This window comes from Pollachius pollachius (genome assembly GCF_949987615.1).
Source record: "Pollachius pollachius genome assembly, chromosome: 13".
Lineage (NCBI taxonomy): Eukaryota > Metazoa > Chordata > Actinopteri > Gadiformes > Gadidae > Pollachius > Pollachius pollachius.
This window is the reverse complement of record NC_136946.1, coordinates 19,495,395-19,513,391: the sequence shown is the minus strand read 5'-3', so window position 1 is coordinate 19,513,391 and position 17,997 is coordinate 19,495,395. Positions and strand designations below refer to the sequence as shown.

Here is a 17,997-nt window from a genome sequence, read left to right as displayed (position 1 = left end):
GGGGGTGGGGGGGGGGGGGGGGGGGGAGTTGATAGATCACTAACTGCTGGGCAATCAGTCTGGGTGTGTTGATCATCAGTTGATCATCAGGAGCAGTGATTAGGTCCAGCCCCCCCCCCCCCATCCCAAATCGCTATCCCCTTATCCCCTATACCCCACCCCACCCCACCCCCCAACTAGTTCAGAGCAGCAGGACCTGCAGACAGAGGTGCCCCCCTCTGGCTCTCCACTGTCAGAGGATGATGCAGCAGCGACAGAGCCGCGGGCCCCCGCCGTGCATTGAGGGGGGGGGCGTCACCGGGGCAAAGTAGGCGTGGACCTTGATCTCGGGGAGGTGGGCCTGTGGAGCCAGAGACAGGCGTCAGAGACAGACAGACAGCCACAAGCGTAATGAAGGAGGTAATAGGATGAACGGTGGATGATGGGTTCATTGTCTCCAGAATAATCAACGGTATGGTGGATGAGGAGAGGGGAGGAGAGGAGACAAGAGAGGAAGAGGAGAGGAGAGAATTAGAAGGGATGCAGAGTGGCGATGGGGAGATGAAGAGATGAGGAGGGAAAGAGGTGGGGCAGAAGAGATGAGTGTAGAGAAGTGTAGAGATGAGAGGAGGGGAGGGGAGAGGAGGGGAGGGGAGGGGAGGGGAGAGGAGGGGAGGGGAGAGGAGAGAGGAGAGGAGTGGAGAGAGCAGTTGAGAGAAGTTTAGAGGGGAGAGGAGATGAGACAAAGAGAGAAGAGGAGGGAAGAAGATGAGGAGAGAAGAGGATACACAAGAAGAGAAGGGAAAAGCACTCTCTTCAAACAATCCTAAAACATCCCATTCAACCCTGTACTGTTCTGTGTTTTCTAACAGCCCAATGGTGCCTTCCCCTCCCTTCGGTGGCCACGCTTCACTGACCCGAATGCGTTTGATGCCGGCCCGGGTGACCTGCTGGCAGTCGTAGAGCTCGATGCGCTCCAGGCGGTGGCAGCTCTTCAGGTGCTCCAGGGTCACGTCCGTGATCAGGGGGCAGTTGTCCAGCTCCACCACCGTGAGGCGCTCCTGCCCGCAGGCACTGCTGCTCAGCGCCCGGATGCCGTCGTCGGTGATCAGCTCACAGTGTGACAGGGACTGAGTGGGGACATGGAGACAATCAGGGTGAATAGATGGGCAGAGACAGCTATACTGTGACACAGTATATACACTACCATTAAAAATTTTGGGGTCACTTAGAAATATCCATATTTTTTAAAGAAAAGCATTGTTTTTTTCAATGAAATTTTTGATTAATTAGAAATACAGTACATTGTTAATGTGGTAAATGACTATTCTAGCTGGAAACAGCTGATTTTGAATGGAATATCTGGATCGTGTACAGAGGCCCATTTCCAGCAACCATCACTCCAGTATTCTAATGGTACATTGTACCATTAGATTGTACATTGTACAATTGTACATTGTACATAGCTAATCGTGTTAAAAGGCTAATTGATGAGTAGAAAACTATTGTGTAATTATGTTAACATAGCTGAAAAGCTAGCTGATTTTATTCATTTACCACAGCATTGTTGAATCATCCGATAGGTCAAAAACTTTGCCAGGGTGTGGCAAAGTTATTATATATTATTAAATAGTGGGACATCTTTTTACAGCCTTTCAGAAAATTTCAAATCAAGGTGCTACATATCCAACATTAACAACAATCAAATACCACTATCGACCATATGTTACCTTGACAACGCATCACAATATACTCATGGTGCCGCAGAACAACAATTAAATTTAATCTGATTTAGTTATAGATGTAAGGAACTAAAACCGATAGTTGTTGATAACTGGAATAAGCCGCTCTGGGTTGTCCCGTTATTGGAAAATAAGGTATTTAGGCCGTAGTCATAAAACCTGGGCCTGACCTCGGCCGCATCACGGCCCCCGTTGTACATTATGTTCCAGTAACAGGACTGCCAATCATGGCTGGTTCCTTACACACACATTACATTCACACTGTATGACTGTATGGGAGGCCTACCAGCGCTTGCAGCCGAGGGCAGTGTATAGATAGCTGGACCAGGGTGTTATCAGTTAGCTGTTGGGGACAAAAGACTCCTGTAAAAACTCATGCACAGTCACATGGCTCGTGTCGTATTCAGACCAATACATGCATCGTCAAACAATAGAGAGAGTGGGCCAAATGTATGCATGTATTTTAAAGTTCTTGATAACTGTCTTACCAAAATACATTCTTCTAAGTCCATTTTTTCGAGCTCATGGCAATTCTGGAAATAAAAAAGGGAAAAAAACATAAAATAGATGGATAGTATAACTACTATAAATAGATGTAGTTATTATGATAGTAATACTCCCGAGGAATATACTGGCTCTAGAGATATAATAAGGGGAGACACTTGCCCTGGCTAATACAGTAAACCCAGCATCAGTCACATGGGAGCAGCGTGCAGCCTCCAGGATCCTGGTCACACACACGAAACACACACACACATAGTGAAAGGGCATAAGGGAATTTACTGTGATGTTGGCGCGGTAGTAAATTTGACTGTCTTTCAAAGGTGTTGGGTTTCACTTTAAGCATGCCAATGTCAACACGTAGTTCAGGGAAACAGGTGTGCGTGTGTGTGTGTGTATCTGTGTGTGTGTCTCTTCAAGTATCTGGGTGTGCGTGTCCCTATGCGCGTGTGTGTGCGTGTGTTTGTGTGTGTGATTGTGTCTCTGAATGTGCGTGTGTGTGTGTGTGTGTGTGTGTGTGTGAGGTATCTCTGAGTATGCGTGTGTGTGTGTGTGTGTGTGTGTGTGTGTGTTTGTGTGTGAGGTGTCTCTGAGTATGCGTGTGTGTGTGCGGCCCACGTGCCGCCCTCACTTGATCCGGGGACAGTTGAGGCCCAGTGCGGTGAGCGAGGCGTCGGTGATGTTGCTGCAGCCAGACATGCAGAGGATCTGCAGCTTGTGGCAGCCGCGGCACAGGCTCACCATGCCATCATCCGTCATTTGCTGCGGACAACATCCCATCAGAGCACCCCGGTTACTGCCGCACGCTGGCCCTCAGGTGCTGTGTTTTCAGACACACCTCCCACCACCACCCCAACATCACCGACTCTCTCAGCCTCGCTCTCTCAGAGCATGAGTCACTCCTCATTCTCCCATTCAGCCCCTCTGTCGCCCGCCCCCTCACACAGCCCACAGCAGTGTGTCTCACCGTGCAGGACTGGATGTTGATGGTGGTGAGCTCTGGGCAGTGCTTCTGGAGGTGCTTCAAGGCCCCGTCGTCCAACTGAAACGCGTCGTGCATGGTTACTCATGAATATGCTAAACTAAATGAAGCCGTGCTTATCACAGCCACATCCTAAATGGATGACAATAAAATAACGAGACCTATCAACGTTTGATATACGTGTGTGTTTAGTGCTGCCATTGTTTGCAGCCAATGATATTGATTATGAGTCTATATTTAATAAACGAAAGAAAACAAAAAAGCAACATATAGTGTGTGTGTGTGTGTGTGTGTGAGAGCAGCACCTGTGTGCAGCCTCTGAGGAACAGTGCACGCAGGCCGTTGCAGCCTCTGGCCAGGGCCTCGATGCCGTCCCGGGTCATCTGGTCACACCACGACAGGTTCAACATCTCAAGCATTCTGCAGCCGTCACTGTGCGTATGCACGCACACACAGGAACACACACACACAAACACACACACACACACACACACAGGAACACACACACACACACACACAGGAACACACACACACAAAGGAACACACACACAGGAACACACACACACACAAAGGAACACACACACACACTGTGTAATTACGTTGACATTACAGTCTTTAGACAATATATTTTTTATTAATCATTGCCGCTGGATATATATAATAGGGAGTAGAGAAAGAGAAGGGGAGAGCGAGAGAAAGGAAAAGGCACAAGCTGACATCTTAGGCTTAATACAGAGGGATGGGGTATTGGAGAGTGTAGCCTGAAGCGCCACAGCAAGGCCTTTGGGGGGGGGGGGGGGCGAACACGCTACCTGAGGGCCTTCAGGGAGTGGTTGGTGACCGACACGCAGGAGGTGAGGTCCAGGTGCTTGAGCTTGGAGCAGAACTTGCTGAGGCTCAGGCAAGTGCTGTCTGTGATCTTGGTGCAGCCGTTCAGGTTCAGCACCTCGATGTTCCTGCAGTTCTGGGCGAACGTCCTGCGGGGCAGACGTGTGGCGCAACGCGTTAGCACTTGGTGAATGCGGAAGGAAGTGAAGGAAAGCAGTAACACCGGGGAGCCGCTTAGTGGAATCTCACCGACAAAATATCCCTTAAAATGACGTGATTTGATGTTCTAGAACAATCACTGAAACTTTCTTGATTGTCTTTGATATGAATTGTTTTTCCTGTGAAAACCTAATCCTCAATGAATATCTTTGAAAACAGACAAGAGACAAAAGTACCCAGAGGGAAGGGGTTTCATAGCCGACTTCTATTCTTTTTTTACAATTGTTATAATGTGGCTAAATGAAATTACTCCCAAGTTCCTTCGGAACCTGACAACAGGCACAGATTCAAATGAACTTTGAACATATTCATTGAGAAGCTTACCACCCGAGGCAGGCAGCCAAACCCAAAACAGGTCAATATGATCCTGAATGGTGTGGGAGGTGCATCGACACTCATCGTCTTACCGTTGTACCCAATTAGTCTAAAATTGATTGGAAGGAAATATCCCTTTGAAATGGAAACATCAGCTTTGACACATCAGACAGAAACGGGAAACCAGGCTAATTGAATGCACTGTAATCCCGTCCTTGGGACTGCTTAGCATGCTATTTTAATTGTACAAGCACAGTGTGCATGTATGTACTGACAGAGATGTCTACAACAAGTCGCATTACAGTGCATGTCTCCGTATGGCCCCTCCCTGGAGGGGTCTACAGTCATTAAGTCAGTGTGTGCGGCAGCGGGACGAGGGGGCCTCACTTCATGGAAGCGTCCCCCACACTCAGACACCCTCTCAGGCTCAGCTGCCTCAGGAAGCCCCCGCAACGCTTGGAGATGTTCTCCACCACACGGCCCTGAGAGAGAGAGGGAGAGGGATTGGGATTGGGAGAGAGACAGGGAGAGGGAGAGGGAGAGAGGTAAAGAGAGAGAGAGGGAGAGAGAGAGAGAGACCGGGGGAGGGAGAGGGTAAAAGAAAGAAAGAGAGAGTGCGTGAAACAGAGTGAGAGAATAATATGACCTGGACTATTCTAGGGACAGAGCAGGATCAGCGGTGACGTCACAGACGGCACCAAAGTCTACTGACCCAGTACTAAGCTCCTGGGTATGCAGGCTCGATAACTTCACTCAACACACAGATCCATACATAGTTGCACGGATATGAACACACACACACACACATCAATGAATGATCGCATGTAAATGATACCCAAAAATACACCCAAAAATCTACCTCAATGTCCGTCTGAAAGTTGAATAGGTCAATCTTCTGCCAGTTGCTGCCATCCAGGGCCAGGACATTCCATGCCTTGCAGGGAGAACGGGAGAGAGAAAGAGAGAAAGACAGACAAAGAGAGAGAGAGAGAGAGAGAGTGAGAGAGAGACTGATAGTTGGACTTACGCAATACATGTCTGTGCCCACATTTAACCTGTCTGGAGATGCTGTAGGAGCTGATGTTGTCATCTCCATTAATCAGACACGGTTCTCGGTGTATTACTTAAAGGGACAGGAAAAACTGCACATCCCCAGGAGGCTGCTGTGAACTGCTGTTTCTCTCCAGGAGGATCTTCGCAGCTGCTTGCTTTAACCCAGCTTTAGAATAGAATATACTGTATATACACTGTATATATACTGTAAATATGCTGTATATATACGGCATAGTGTATATATAGTGTATGTAGTGAATATATATACTTCTTGGTGTATATCTACAGTATATGTAATGTATATCTACATGTGTAGTGTGTACATTTATAGTTGATTGTATACTGTATATACTGTATATAAACGGTGCATATATCATTGATTGGATCAGGGCTACCAAAGGCAGAAACCACAGGGATTCTGCAGTCAGGGGGGTAATTTTCAAAGTCCTGGTTAATATTCACAGACTCCAAGCGTGGCTCATCATTCTTAAATGGCCAACAGCTGCAGTGGACTTTGGCCAAGCGGCTCACTTCCAAAATATATGACCTGAGGGGGGCGTGATGGCACATACACTTTTCATCAGAATCCAGAGGGGAGAGTAACGTTGAACTGGGAGCTCGGGTTTCCCTGACTCCCGTGTAGGGACATTTGGTCAGGTTCATAACATGGAGGCTGAGGTCAGAAATGTGGAGCTTACCTTGGACACCTGGGCGCACCTGCAGAGTGTGACCACGTCTAGGTAGGAGAATATTCTAGAAGGAGTAGTGGGGACAGAGAGACAGACAGTGAGGGACGAGGTATGAGGTTGCTGTTCAATGCACTGATGACCGGGGAAGGGCGCGATGCAATCTAACCCGCTGTCACCCACTTCATCTGAATAATAATTTCACTTCATGAGGGAATGGGTAGTCTTAGGGGTTAGCCAATATGTCTACCTGAAGCCATCCCTTGGCAAGATGCCTACCAGCTCACTAATGACATGTATATGCATTTAGGGCATTTAGCCAACGCTTTTATCCAAAACAACTTACAATAAGTACATTTGTCAGAAGAAGGTGAAACAACAACATATCGCTGGTGGAACAGTACAGATTGTCATAGAAGCAACCGATAGCTACGATAAGATGCTACCCAATGCTAAGTAGAATAACTAAGTACGACATACATTAATTGCGTACAGTAAGTGCCAGGACGTACATGCATGAGAGAATGGAGACAAGCACCCTGAGAACGGGGCTTCATTGCCTGTCGTAGTCTGCTTGTATTCTGTATTTAGTGTTTTTATAATGGGACTGAATCAAATGACAACAGGTTGACAAAAACAGGTGTAGATTATGATACACTAGTGTGATACATGTCATTAATGACATGCATCCATAACCTTTCACTGTTAGTCACTTTTGATGAAAGAGTCTGCCGAATGAGGAGCATGTCATGCAATTGTGTTTTTAATCCCATTGTTTAAGGAGGAGGAGAGGACCCTCCTGCTGTGTAGCACTACTGCATATGCTACCCCCCCGCCCCAGAGACAGTGTCTGAGCCGGTGGGCAGGGCAGCCACAAAGGGCTGCCTGCTGGATCAGGACAGTGGGGCAGCTCAGTCCATTAATCTGTCACTGAATAATCTCTGGCATTCACATAGGCCCGACCACATACCAGACTGAAGCACACACACTCTCACACACAGACACTTGCTGCAGTAACGTATGCGGGGAAAGGAAGCGAGTACGATGGAATCGGCCGAAACAAAATGTTTTTAAAGGGGAATTACAAACAACGCAGAATGTCGGTCGGTCAGAGGACTGTCATGGTGCCAGGGCATCCAGGATCCTGAACAGGGAATTTCCATTCAACCCAAGGAAAAAAAGGAGCTGCCCATTGTTATCTTCCTATGGCCACGGACAATGGCTGTGTGTGTGTGTGTGTGTGTGTGTGTGTGTGTGTGTGTGTGTGTGTGTGTGTGTGTGTGTGTGTGTGTGTGTGTGTGTGTGTGTGTGTGTCAGGCCAGGGGCATGTTGGAACATGTGTCAGTAATCTCTACTATCTCTACTAATATACTTTAGTAGGTTGACACACACACACACACACACACACACACACGACATTGACACGACCCACACACATGACATTTATAAATATGCTCAAATGTACATGAAAAAAGGATGTGTGAAAGTCCACATCTATCTGGGGTCGCTGGAGAAGCTGAGGATTTAGCATGCGGTCGATCAGTATCTGATAACTCTGGAAGAACTGGGCTGTTGATCATCGATTGGCCATCCAATTAATTTCCAAACAAACGAACAGTGGCGGGTTCAATCACGTCTGAGTGACGAGGACTTTCACCGCCGCCAGTCACCTCAACACACAAAAAACCAATCCCTTAAGTGGATTCTGATGAGTCCTGTAAGACCAATTTATGTTTAATGGAGAGAAAGAAAGAGAGAGAGAGAGAGAGAGAGAGAGAGAGAGAGAGAGAGAGAGAGAGAGAGAGAGAGAGAGAGAGAGAGAGAGAGAGAGAGAGAGAGAGAGAGAGAGAGAGAGAGAGAGAGGTTATACAACTATGGTGGATGCTTGGCCCTCTTCTTCCAGGCGTGTGTGCGCTGTGTGACCATTCACCAAGCAGACATCTCGACACAGATGAAGGGGGAGCCACATCAACCCTGAGATCAACAAACAACATCCAAGTTTCTCAGTCGCATCGTCGAAGGACAGCTTCGGAACACAGCGATCAAGAGAAGGGCGTCGCCCGATAAAATAGCTTTTGATTGACTTCTTTGTTGAGGACCAAGGCTGCCTCTACTTTAGTTTTTTGTCATTTTGTTTTTCATTTGGGACAAGCCTCCGTTTGTCGTCAGAGTGTTCACCTGCCGCTGGCTAGCCTGCCAAAACATTGAAGAACACAAGACACGACCAGGTCTGGTACAGGTTGCCATGGTGAATCTTTTTCAGACATGGCCGGTGAGGGTTGGGTAGGAGTGGAGAGGAGTGTATTCTGAGTCAGCAATTTTGTGGGAGAGGGACAGCAAGTGGCTTGGGCTTTTCCAGGACAAGGCTGTCAGACAAAACACTGCATCGAGAGTCAGGGACGCACATGCACACAAGCCGAACCAGACACGCACACACATACACACACACACACACCCACACACGCACTGCATCGTTTAATTCCCCAGGGCACTGCCCTTGAAACATCTGTCTAAACGGCAATGTGTACTGCAGGCAAATTAAATACAGTACATTATAAAGGAATACACCAGCCCAAAATAAGATAGCGAGTGCATCAGTGTGCAATGTAGGATTGTACTCTCATCCTTTAATGGAGAACATTGGCAGTAAAAAGGAACCACTATCCATGATGCAATGAAGCTGATCAACTACAAGCAAAGGTCCATACGTATGGTGAGAAAGGCCTAAACAGGTGGGGCTTCTCCCACACACACAGCAGTTGAACCCAGTTCCTTATGTCTGAGAGGAAAGCACCCTAGCCACTACAACAAATATCCCCACTTCCTCTCCTAAACCGGCTAAGAAGAAGAATCCTTTTATCCTGCATGATAGGAGCGGGGGTGTTGCTAACCCTAACATCTTTTTTTTTTACTAATATTTTCCTTTTACAGATTTGCCTCAAAACAACCAAATTGCACACAGTCTTGTTTATCCCTGTCTCTTCGACACCAGCAGGGATCTTTGCCCCGGTACAACCCGGGATACGTGTAGAGAAAGTTCAGAACCGGTCTGAGCTCACCACAGCTGGTGTTGTTTAAGTGTCTCAACATGACACACGTGACCGGGGTTCATGTGATCACCAGGGTCATTTGATGTCGTACAACAAGGGGGTGCCCTTGTTTGCGTGTGTGTCTCAGTGTGTCTCAGTGTGTCTCAGTGTGTGTGTGTGTGTGTGTGTGTGTGTGTGTGTGTGTGTGTGTGTGTGTGTGTGTGTCTATTTCCCCAGCAGAAGTGTGGTGATGGGGGTGATAATGAGTGTACTGGTGGGATTTTTTGTGGAGCACAGCTGGAACAGCAGGCAAGAGGAGGACGGCAGTATTCCCCACCAGCATAGACGGTCTATTTATAGCCTGCATACTTTGTCTAGTGAGAGTGTTACATGTGCAACCCCCTAACCACTAAACACACACACACACACACACACACACACACACACATATATATATATGAAGACTTTGCTTGGCTGTTATGCATCCCATGGATGTCTGCATGCATAATATACAGCCGTTGTTGTTTGCAGTCCAACATGTGTGTTGCCAGATTTGTTGAACAAGCCCAGCTGCTGTGGAACAAAACATTGCTCTGTAGGTCACACAGTTATCTGATTCTCCTTTCAGCCATGTGATATAACACACACACACACACACACACACACACACACACACACGGCTAGCTGGAATGATCAGTAGCAGTGACCTGAAGCTTAATTTATAAACATGGTCCATATCCAGTACAAACATTGAATAAAAGTACAAATGCTGCACTTTCTTCATCCTTATCTTTCAGTGTTTTTGTGTGTTTGTGTTTGTGATTGTGCGAGGGGGGGTTGAGTGTGCGTGTGCATGGGTGTGTCTGTGTGTGTTGTTGACATTGACCTTACCGTAGCAGAAGCTCTTTAGGAAGCTTCTTATTGATGGGGGCTTCATCGCTGTTAGAGAACACCTGCAAGACATCAGCAAACACACACAACACAACATCAAAACACACACATTAACATGTTGTGGGCCTTTGTGTGTGTGCATGCTTGCCTGTGCGTAACTGCTGAACTCTGTGTGTGTGTGTGTGTGTGTGTGTGTGTCCGTCATTTGGGAGTGAGGCTCCCATTTACTTCTATATTTATCTTTATGGTTGCGTCAACCTCTAGCTTACTAGAATAGTTATTCATTCATTGGTTTCCTAGCCATCCGCAAAGTGTGTTTCTCTCTCTCTCTCTCTCTCTCTCTCTCTCTCTCTCTCTCTCTCTCTCTCTCTCTCTCTCTCTCTCTCTCTCTCTCTCTCTCTCTCTCTCTCCTCTCTCTCTCTCTCTCTCTCTCTCTCTCTCTCTCTCTCTCTCTCTCTCTCTCTCTCTCTCTCTCTCTCTCTCTCTCTCTCTCTCTCTGAAGGGAGCACTCCAGATCACAGACAGAACAGAACCTTGTGAATTCTGTGAATTTCAATTGCGGCACACACCCACGTTCACCAGGGGCCTGAGAGACAAATGACACACTTGTTTCCTCAAGGAATACTGACTTTCTAATGAGGAGACCCCCCTATACGTGCACGCACACACAAACAAACATACTCACATGCACGAACATACGCAAACACACACACACACACACACGCATACGTAAACACACGCACGTACAAGAGCACACACACACACACAAACAGACACACACACACACACGCACAACAGCACACAAAAACAGACACACACACACATCCCCCTAGCAACAGAGTAATAAAGAGCGAGAGGAGTGGCGAGGAACTGAGTGAACAAAAGAAGGAGGGGAAACAGGGAAGACGGCGGGCGAGGGCGCATCGTGTCCTCTGCTCTGAGGGGGAGAGAGCAGGAAGAAGACTTAGATAAGACAGCCCAGGAGAGAAGGGGGGGTGGTGGGGGCAGGGGGGGTTTATAACCAAAGGAAGACTCCCTCCATCACTGGGAATAACAGCAATGGACACGGTAACTGTAGACAACGCTGCGGTGTGCCCGATCAGTGTCACCCAGCTGTGACTGCGGTTTACTGCAGTGAAACATGTTGTTATGTGTGCGGTTTTCCCCATGATCCTAAGATGCACTTCAAACTTTCACATTAAGTTGCAAAAGGCCTTGGGTTGATGATGATGCAAATACAAATGTTCATCATCCAATGAGCTGTGGCACCACTGATCGTACTGAGTTAGCTCTTGACCTACACCGTGACCCATCAAACATGGTGGTCATCAGGAGAAGGTCAGACATGGACCCAAGGGCCAGCCACGTACCCCTTCAGGGAACATGTGGCTTCTCAGCTGACCTCTGACCTCGAACTGTGCCAACATTAACACTGGGGTGGGAATTAGTATCATTACAGCAACCTTGAAAAATCTAAATAAAGAGTGAATAAAAAGTCAATAGCAAGACACCTAAGGGAAGAGACATGACATGATGATATATTGATTTGACCATATCGATCACTGATTGGTATTTCGATCACTACCATCAGATCAATACAACAAACTAATAACAGCGTTTTTATAAAAATGTGGATTCCCTGTTCAATGATTTTATTTATAGGTAATTTGACAATTCCTTTGGCAATTCATTCGAATTGCAAGCAGTGAATCTACACACGACAACGAGACTACGATTTCCCAAGTCAACTCTTTATCCAAGTTAAAACTCATCAAAGCAATGTTACTGAGACAGTCCTTCATTACAAACCCAGTCTCAAAGGACTTGTGTTTTAATGAGATCGGTGTTGATGGATACAAGTCTCGTCATTTCTCAGAGGACTGTGGTATGAGTACATAGAGATTAAGTGGGGATGGATTTTCCCAAATTACCTTCAATTCGAGGAATGGGTAAACAGAGAAAAAGCGTTGGTCGTTATCGTTATTACATTTAGAAAGCTCGGAGCCCACGGTTACACGAAGAAAGACCTTTTTCCGCGGACTTGCTCAATAAAGGCTTCTATCTTTATTCATCAAGCTACACCAGAGTAGCAGCTGTTAAATCTATTCACATGGACCAAACGCCATGCCGGCATTTCCTTCACGACTGTTTCAAAGGGGAAATGTAGACGTCCCCACTGTCAGGGTCGACAGTAGCTCAGGAGGTAGAGCGGGTTGACTGGTAACCAGAAGGTTTCTAGTTTGATCCCCGGCTCATCCGAGTTAGAGTAGTGTCCCTGAGCAAGATGCCTCACCTGGCCTGCTCGGGACGAGACATGATGGTGGGGACGAGCCCTGCATGGTTGACTCCACCGTCGGTGTGTGAATGAACGGTTGCAAGTTGCTTTGGATAAAAGCGTCAGCAAAATCCCCTAAATGTATCAGGGAACCGCAAACAAAAGGACACAGCGTAAAGACGCGACAGACAAACCGTGTTTCTCCTTTTCCCCCCCTTGATAGCATCAAAGTCCCACCCCAGGACTCCTGTTGGTGGTGTGTGGTGAGCTGGGTCAAGGGGGGTGCAGGCATTACTACATTCCAGAGCAGGGAGGTTTTCTCCAGAATTACTGAGCCAACTGGAAGACATCCCAACATGGCCCGGAGAGGCTGACTCACCCATTAAAACACACATCGGATTTACAAGCCTATACATCATTGAGTATTTATGTAATGGTTATATATGTATACTTATATAATGGCTGTATGTGTTGTATTTCTCAGTCCATTATAGTGATCTAAGGTGACATGATATCGACCCACATCATCATCTGAGCATGTGAACTACCACAATGACCTAATGAAAAGGCTTATTGAACACTGTCGGGTCTAGTCACACCCAAACCTTCCTTCTGCCTCCCAACACTTTGTTTCGCCCCCCCTCTCCCTTTATCACTGCCTGTCTAAGTCGGTGTCTCTCAGCCCCATCTCGCTCTCGGCCTGTCCAAGTCTATGTCACTCCCTCCCCATTTCTGTCTGTCTATCTCTGTGCATCTATCTCTCTCTCCCTCCCTCTCTCTCTCTCTCTCTCTTTAAGTCTGTGTCTTCCCCCCCCAGCAGGTTGCTTCCCTCCTTACGCTGGTTTCCATCCTGTTTTGTAAGAGGCTTACTGACCTCTTGGGAAATCCACTGATATGGCAGCACCACCACCACCACCACCACCACCACCACCACCACCACTAACACCACCACCATCACCACTAACACCACCATCACCATCCTCCTCTCGTAACACAGTCAGAGACCAATTACATAGAAATACATTTACACAATACAGAAAGATACACAACCACTTAACCCCATCGGTGTGTCTCATCGCTCTCAAAGCAACACACACACACACACACACACACACAAGTTGTGTTATTATTTACAAGCTGCTAGTGGCTGGAGAACACCTGAGAGAGAAAGTGCCGTCCTTGAAAAACCATGAGGAATGTGACTGAGGTCTGAGTCAGCGCAAACACGCACATCCAGGTTGAACAACTCTGAAGGCTAAATGGCGGTTTGACGAGAAATAAGGCCAAGGAGTGACTTCTGCGTTTCTACTGCAGGGTTTTCTGATTGGGTGGTAGGTCTGCTTTTGATGAGTGTGGATTTACTGGAATTGCCAGAAGCAACATCTGTCCAACAGAAATGAAATCACTATTGAAGACGCCATGAGCTGGCTTATCCAAGCAAACATCTTACTTCCACAATGGGAGGTGTTTTGGAGTGAAATGGTGGTGGCACACGACAAGACAACCCTGTGGGATTCGATCATTTACCATTTTATTGGCAAATATTGATTGCGCAACACATAGATGTGTTTCAGCTTGTATGTTTGGGGGAGTGGCCACATGTTGATGCTACTGGTTGAACTGTTAAACCTGCAACAAGTTGTCTTCTGTCCCAAATAAATAAATATAAAATTGACCATTATTACAAGTGTATAGTCGCTTTTGTATAATGACAAGATGATAATATTGGCCACCCCCTACCGTGTAACCATACAGCATATGACACCAAAATGAACCAAACTCCATTGGTCTATATATAAAAAGGATCCTTAGTTCAGCTAATCTAATTGTCACTGGACGATAGCCGACGATAACCCCTACAGCCCCACCCACCCCCTCTTGCGCCCCAACATAGCCCACCCCAGAGGAACCCTGTAACCTCGGGGTCCAGTACCAGTCTCGAGCCGTGACCAGACTGACTTGGGCGTCAGCCACACAACCCTCTTGTCCCGCAATCACCAAGCCCCGTGCTGTAGCTGTCAGCTGGTGCGACTGGACAATAACAGGATTTCGGATTACCCTTGACCAACAAAAGCCTCGGCTCGCCTCACGCATGTAAAATTAGACCAGTGCACAGTCTAAAAACACGCGCGCACACACAATATAACCAACGTCCGCACACAAACACACACACATACGCACATACACACATTCTGAGTATAGCACGGCAGACTCGCCGTCTCTCCCCTTGCCAACATTAAAAAGATACAGTAGACAAAATGATGATCGAAATCCCTCTCATCGTACCTCAAATCTGCCCTTGGTAATGCCGTTCATCTCTGCGGCGCAGCGGCGCTGTCAGCGCGCACACACGAGTCTGGGGCGAGCGCTGCTTGGCCAACGCAGTTTTGTTTTGGTCGCCAATCTCGCTGGGAGTCGGAGCCGCGCTCGAGCTGGGTGCTCTCCCCCAGCCGCCCGCGAGCCTCCTGTCTCCGGCTCGGCGACGACGACGACGACGGCGCTAGCGGATAGCGGCCCGAAGAACCAGTTGTCTTGGAGCCCGACGGCTCTCCAGTCCGTCTCATCCCAGAACTACCAAAATAACAATAATAACATGGACGGCCCGTCAAGTGACTTCACTTCCGCCTCTCCGTCGCTGCTAAAGCGCACTTCGGCTGGCCTCGATATCTTACGTCTACTTAAAAAAACCTGACAAAGAGTCGAGCGTAGACATTCACTTGCCAAACCACAATGTTAATAAAACTATGCGCACGTAAACGAGAAGGGACATTTTGGTTTTCCGTCTGTTTGGTCGGTTAACTTGCAGCTCGAGCAGATTTAGGGGCGGGCTTACGTGACGTCATTGCTGCGGGAAAAGCACGCGTGGTCGATTTGTTTTGATTGTGGGGTCGTGGAGGGATCCGGAAAATACACAACGATGTTTTAAACAGACTACCAAATTTATGAATATAATTATAGCTGCTGATGTATACCTGCCATTTGGTCTTAAGATTGACTGACAACCGTATTTACGTTTATTTTTCACTTACCTTTACTGCCCTTGTTATTTTTGACTAATTAGTTCAAGAAAAATGTAGTAGCTAGGTCAGTAATTTGGTATTGCACAGTGGTCTATAGCCTACTATTTTCTGAAGGGGCAAAATGAACAGTAAAACTAAAATTGTCCAAATCTATTGAAACGTTCGTCACGTCAACCACTAGATGGGGTGCGTCATCTATCCTTATTTTACACACAAACATGCGATCACTCTTTGCAAAGTGATGGAAGGGATAATTTTAGAAAGAAAATGCATTCGCTTGCAATTTTGAATCTGCCATCACATATCATATTCAGAACCTTGCTACGTATTGTAGTCAATTTAACCAAAGGTTGAAGACCCAATCATGTTTTTATTGGATTCAAAATGCAGGTGTAAATCTATTGTTGCCTGAAATATTAGCAATAAAGTTGCTTTAAAAATGTTGTCCAAGATGGTGGGATTTATGTAAATCACTTGGCCTCTGATGACCTCCACCTCTAAGCCACTGTCTTCACCACTATCCCACCACCTTTCATCTGGGTGAAGGAGAACAAGCAGGAATGATCAGCAGATTGATTGATTGACAGGTGAAACGCTGATGTTGTCAGCATAGGGCACAGAGCATGGACCGCCCTAAAAGACAATCATTACATTTACATTTACATTTACATTTAGGGCATTTAGCAGACGCTTTTATCCAAAGCGACTTACAATAAGTGCATTTGTTACAATAAGTACATTTGTCATAAGAAGTGAAACAATATATCGCTATCGGTACAGTAAAGAGCCCTTTGGGCAGAGTTTCTCCTGATCTCATGTAGTGCTCGGTCGGTCCATCAAGGCAAGGGAGTGGGAGCTCATGACTCGGTGGAGCTCAAGGGGTACTCCAGCTTTGCCCCAGGCCAGTCTTCCTCACCCACCTGGTCCGTCACCGTGGAAATGGAAGACCCCTACTTGTCTATATTGAAGCGATCATCTCTGAGAATCATTCAACATCTCAGAGAAGAAACAGCTGAAACTGCAACCAGCTCGGATCAGTCTTAAGAGTTTCTCCCTACACTCTACACACACCTAATATGTTAAACCTCATATTTAATTTCATATTTCATTGAATCTTCTTCTTATTTTGCTTTCATATTAATATCCTGTTGTTTTATTTAATATCCTGTACACTTGCTCCTTGTATTTTTGTATCTCACATTTCTTTCCTTTAAAGCACAAACAACAAACCATGACACATTCCTCATATGTGAAGGCATACCTGGCAATAAAACACACTCTGACAAAACCTTGAGTCCCCTCTCCAACCAGAAGTCACTTACATGTACATTCATGGCATTTAGCAGACGCTTTTATCCAAAGAGACAATAAGTACATTTGTCAGAAGAAACAGAAACAATATATCGCTGTCGGTACAGTAGGGATGTTTATAGAACCAAATGTCAACATAACAATCGCTAGGTTAACCCATTCCCCGTACACAACAAAGATAGCTAGGATAAGATACTACACAACTAAGTACTATAACTAAGTACGACATACATTAAGTGCCAGGGCGTACCACATACAATAAGTGGGACGGGGTGGGAGGGGGTGGCTATTCAGAGTCTAGGTGAACTCTGAACATCTTGAAGTCATCGTGGGGATGAGTATGCTAGGGTTGATCTGCTGATGATTGTGGTGGACAGCAGAGTGAAGGAGGGCATCTCTTATTCAATACAGTCTTCTGCAATTGGTCTTTAATAATGGCTCTTAACCCTAGCCCTCATCATTACTGCTCTGCCATTGGCCGTTCCATCTCCGCCATGGTTAGACGGCCAACTGTGTCTTTCTCCCGGTGTGCGTATACCCCAACTCCATGGCCTATCCTGGAGGCACCTTTTAGCAAGATGCCTATGTGCCCTACCTACTTATTAATTCGATATACCCTCAAATATTGTATTCAATGTCACTTTGGTTAAAAGGGTAGACTAAATTACTATACTTGGTTTATATAGATAGATTTAATGTATAGGGATAAGTATGACATATTTATATGTATATATACATATATTATATATATATTTACATATTTATGATACTAAAGCACATATACATCCAGGTGAGGGTGTGATGATGTATACCTCTTTTTGTGAAGTCATTTTCTACCTCAGCACATCACAAGGTAATTAAGAATCTTCCATAAAAAGTCAAAGTAATTAACTCTGCTCTTAAAATAGCTCTGCTTCAGTGGCCTCGTAGAAAAGTGCTACACCTAACCAGAGACAATCTGCTGCACTCTCGGAGGAAACAGAGTTCTCTGGTGTGTTTCAGTCGCCAGCTTCTTCATTCGCCTCTTGTCCCTGTAGAGCTCAAAAACTGCTTTGTCTCAATCTTCACCTCCCCCATGATTTAGGCTATAATCTGAACAAACAGGGTGCCCGCTCTATCTCTCTCTCTCTCTCTCTCTCTCTCTCTCTCTCTCTCTCTCTCTCTCT

At 46.4% G+C, this 17,997-nt stretch overlaps 1 protein-coding gene across 1 annotated transcript; it reads right to left on the bottom strand.

The window, feature by feature from the left end:
• Nucleotides 1-177: 177 nt before the first annotated feature.
• On the bottom strand, nt 178-15,300 carry fbxl2 (F-box and leucine-rich repeat protein 2). The gene is made up of 14 exons (XM_079748932.1): nt 14,787-15,300; nt 10,226-10,287; nt 6,318-6,372; nt 5,426-5,500; nt 4,954-5,048; nt 4,017-4,181; nt 3,510-3,636; nt 3,190-3,264; nt 2,854-2,984; nt 2,388-2,448; nt 2,210-2,254; nt 2,008-2,064; nt 897-1,109; nt 178-340 (listed from the first exon to the last, which is right to left on the bottom strand). Exons 1-14 carry the CDS (start codon nt 14,814-14,816, stop codon nt 233-235), a joined length of 1,299 nt encoding a protein of 432 aa, XP_079605058.1. The 5' UTR covers nt 14,817-15,300; the 3' UTR covers nt 178-232.
• Between the last annotated feature and the right edge of the window lie 2,697 nt (nt 15,301-17,997).

Excerpts from the sequence above, each read along its gene's own strand:
- fbxl2 (XM_079748932.1), bottom strand. The coding sequence starts at position 14,816 with ATGAACGGCATTACCAAGGGCAGATTTGAG. Across the intron at positions 2,985-3,189 it reads TCAACATCCAGTCCTGCACG|CAAATGACGGATGATGGCAT; the intron begins GTGAGACACACT and ends TGTTGTCCGCAG. Across the intron at positions 341-896 it reads CCGGCATCAAACGCATTCGG|GCCCACCTCCCCGAGATCAA; the intron begins GTCAGTGAAGCG and ends CTGGCTCCACAG.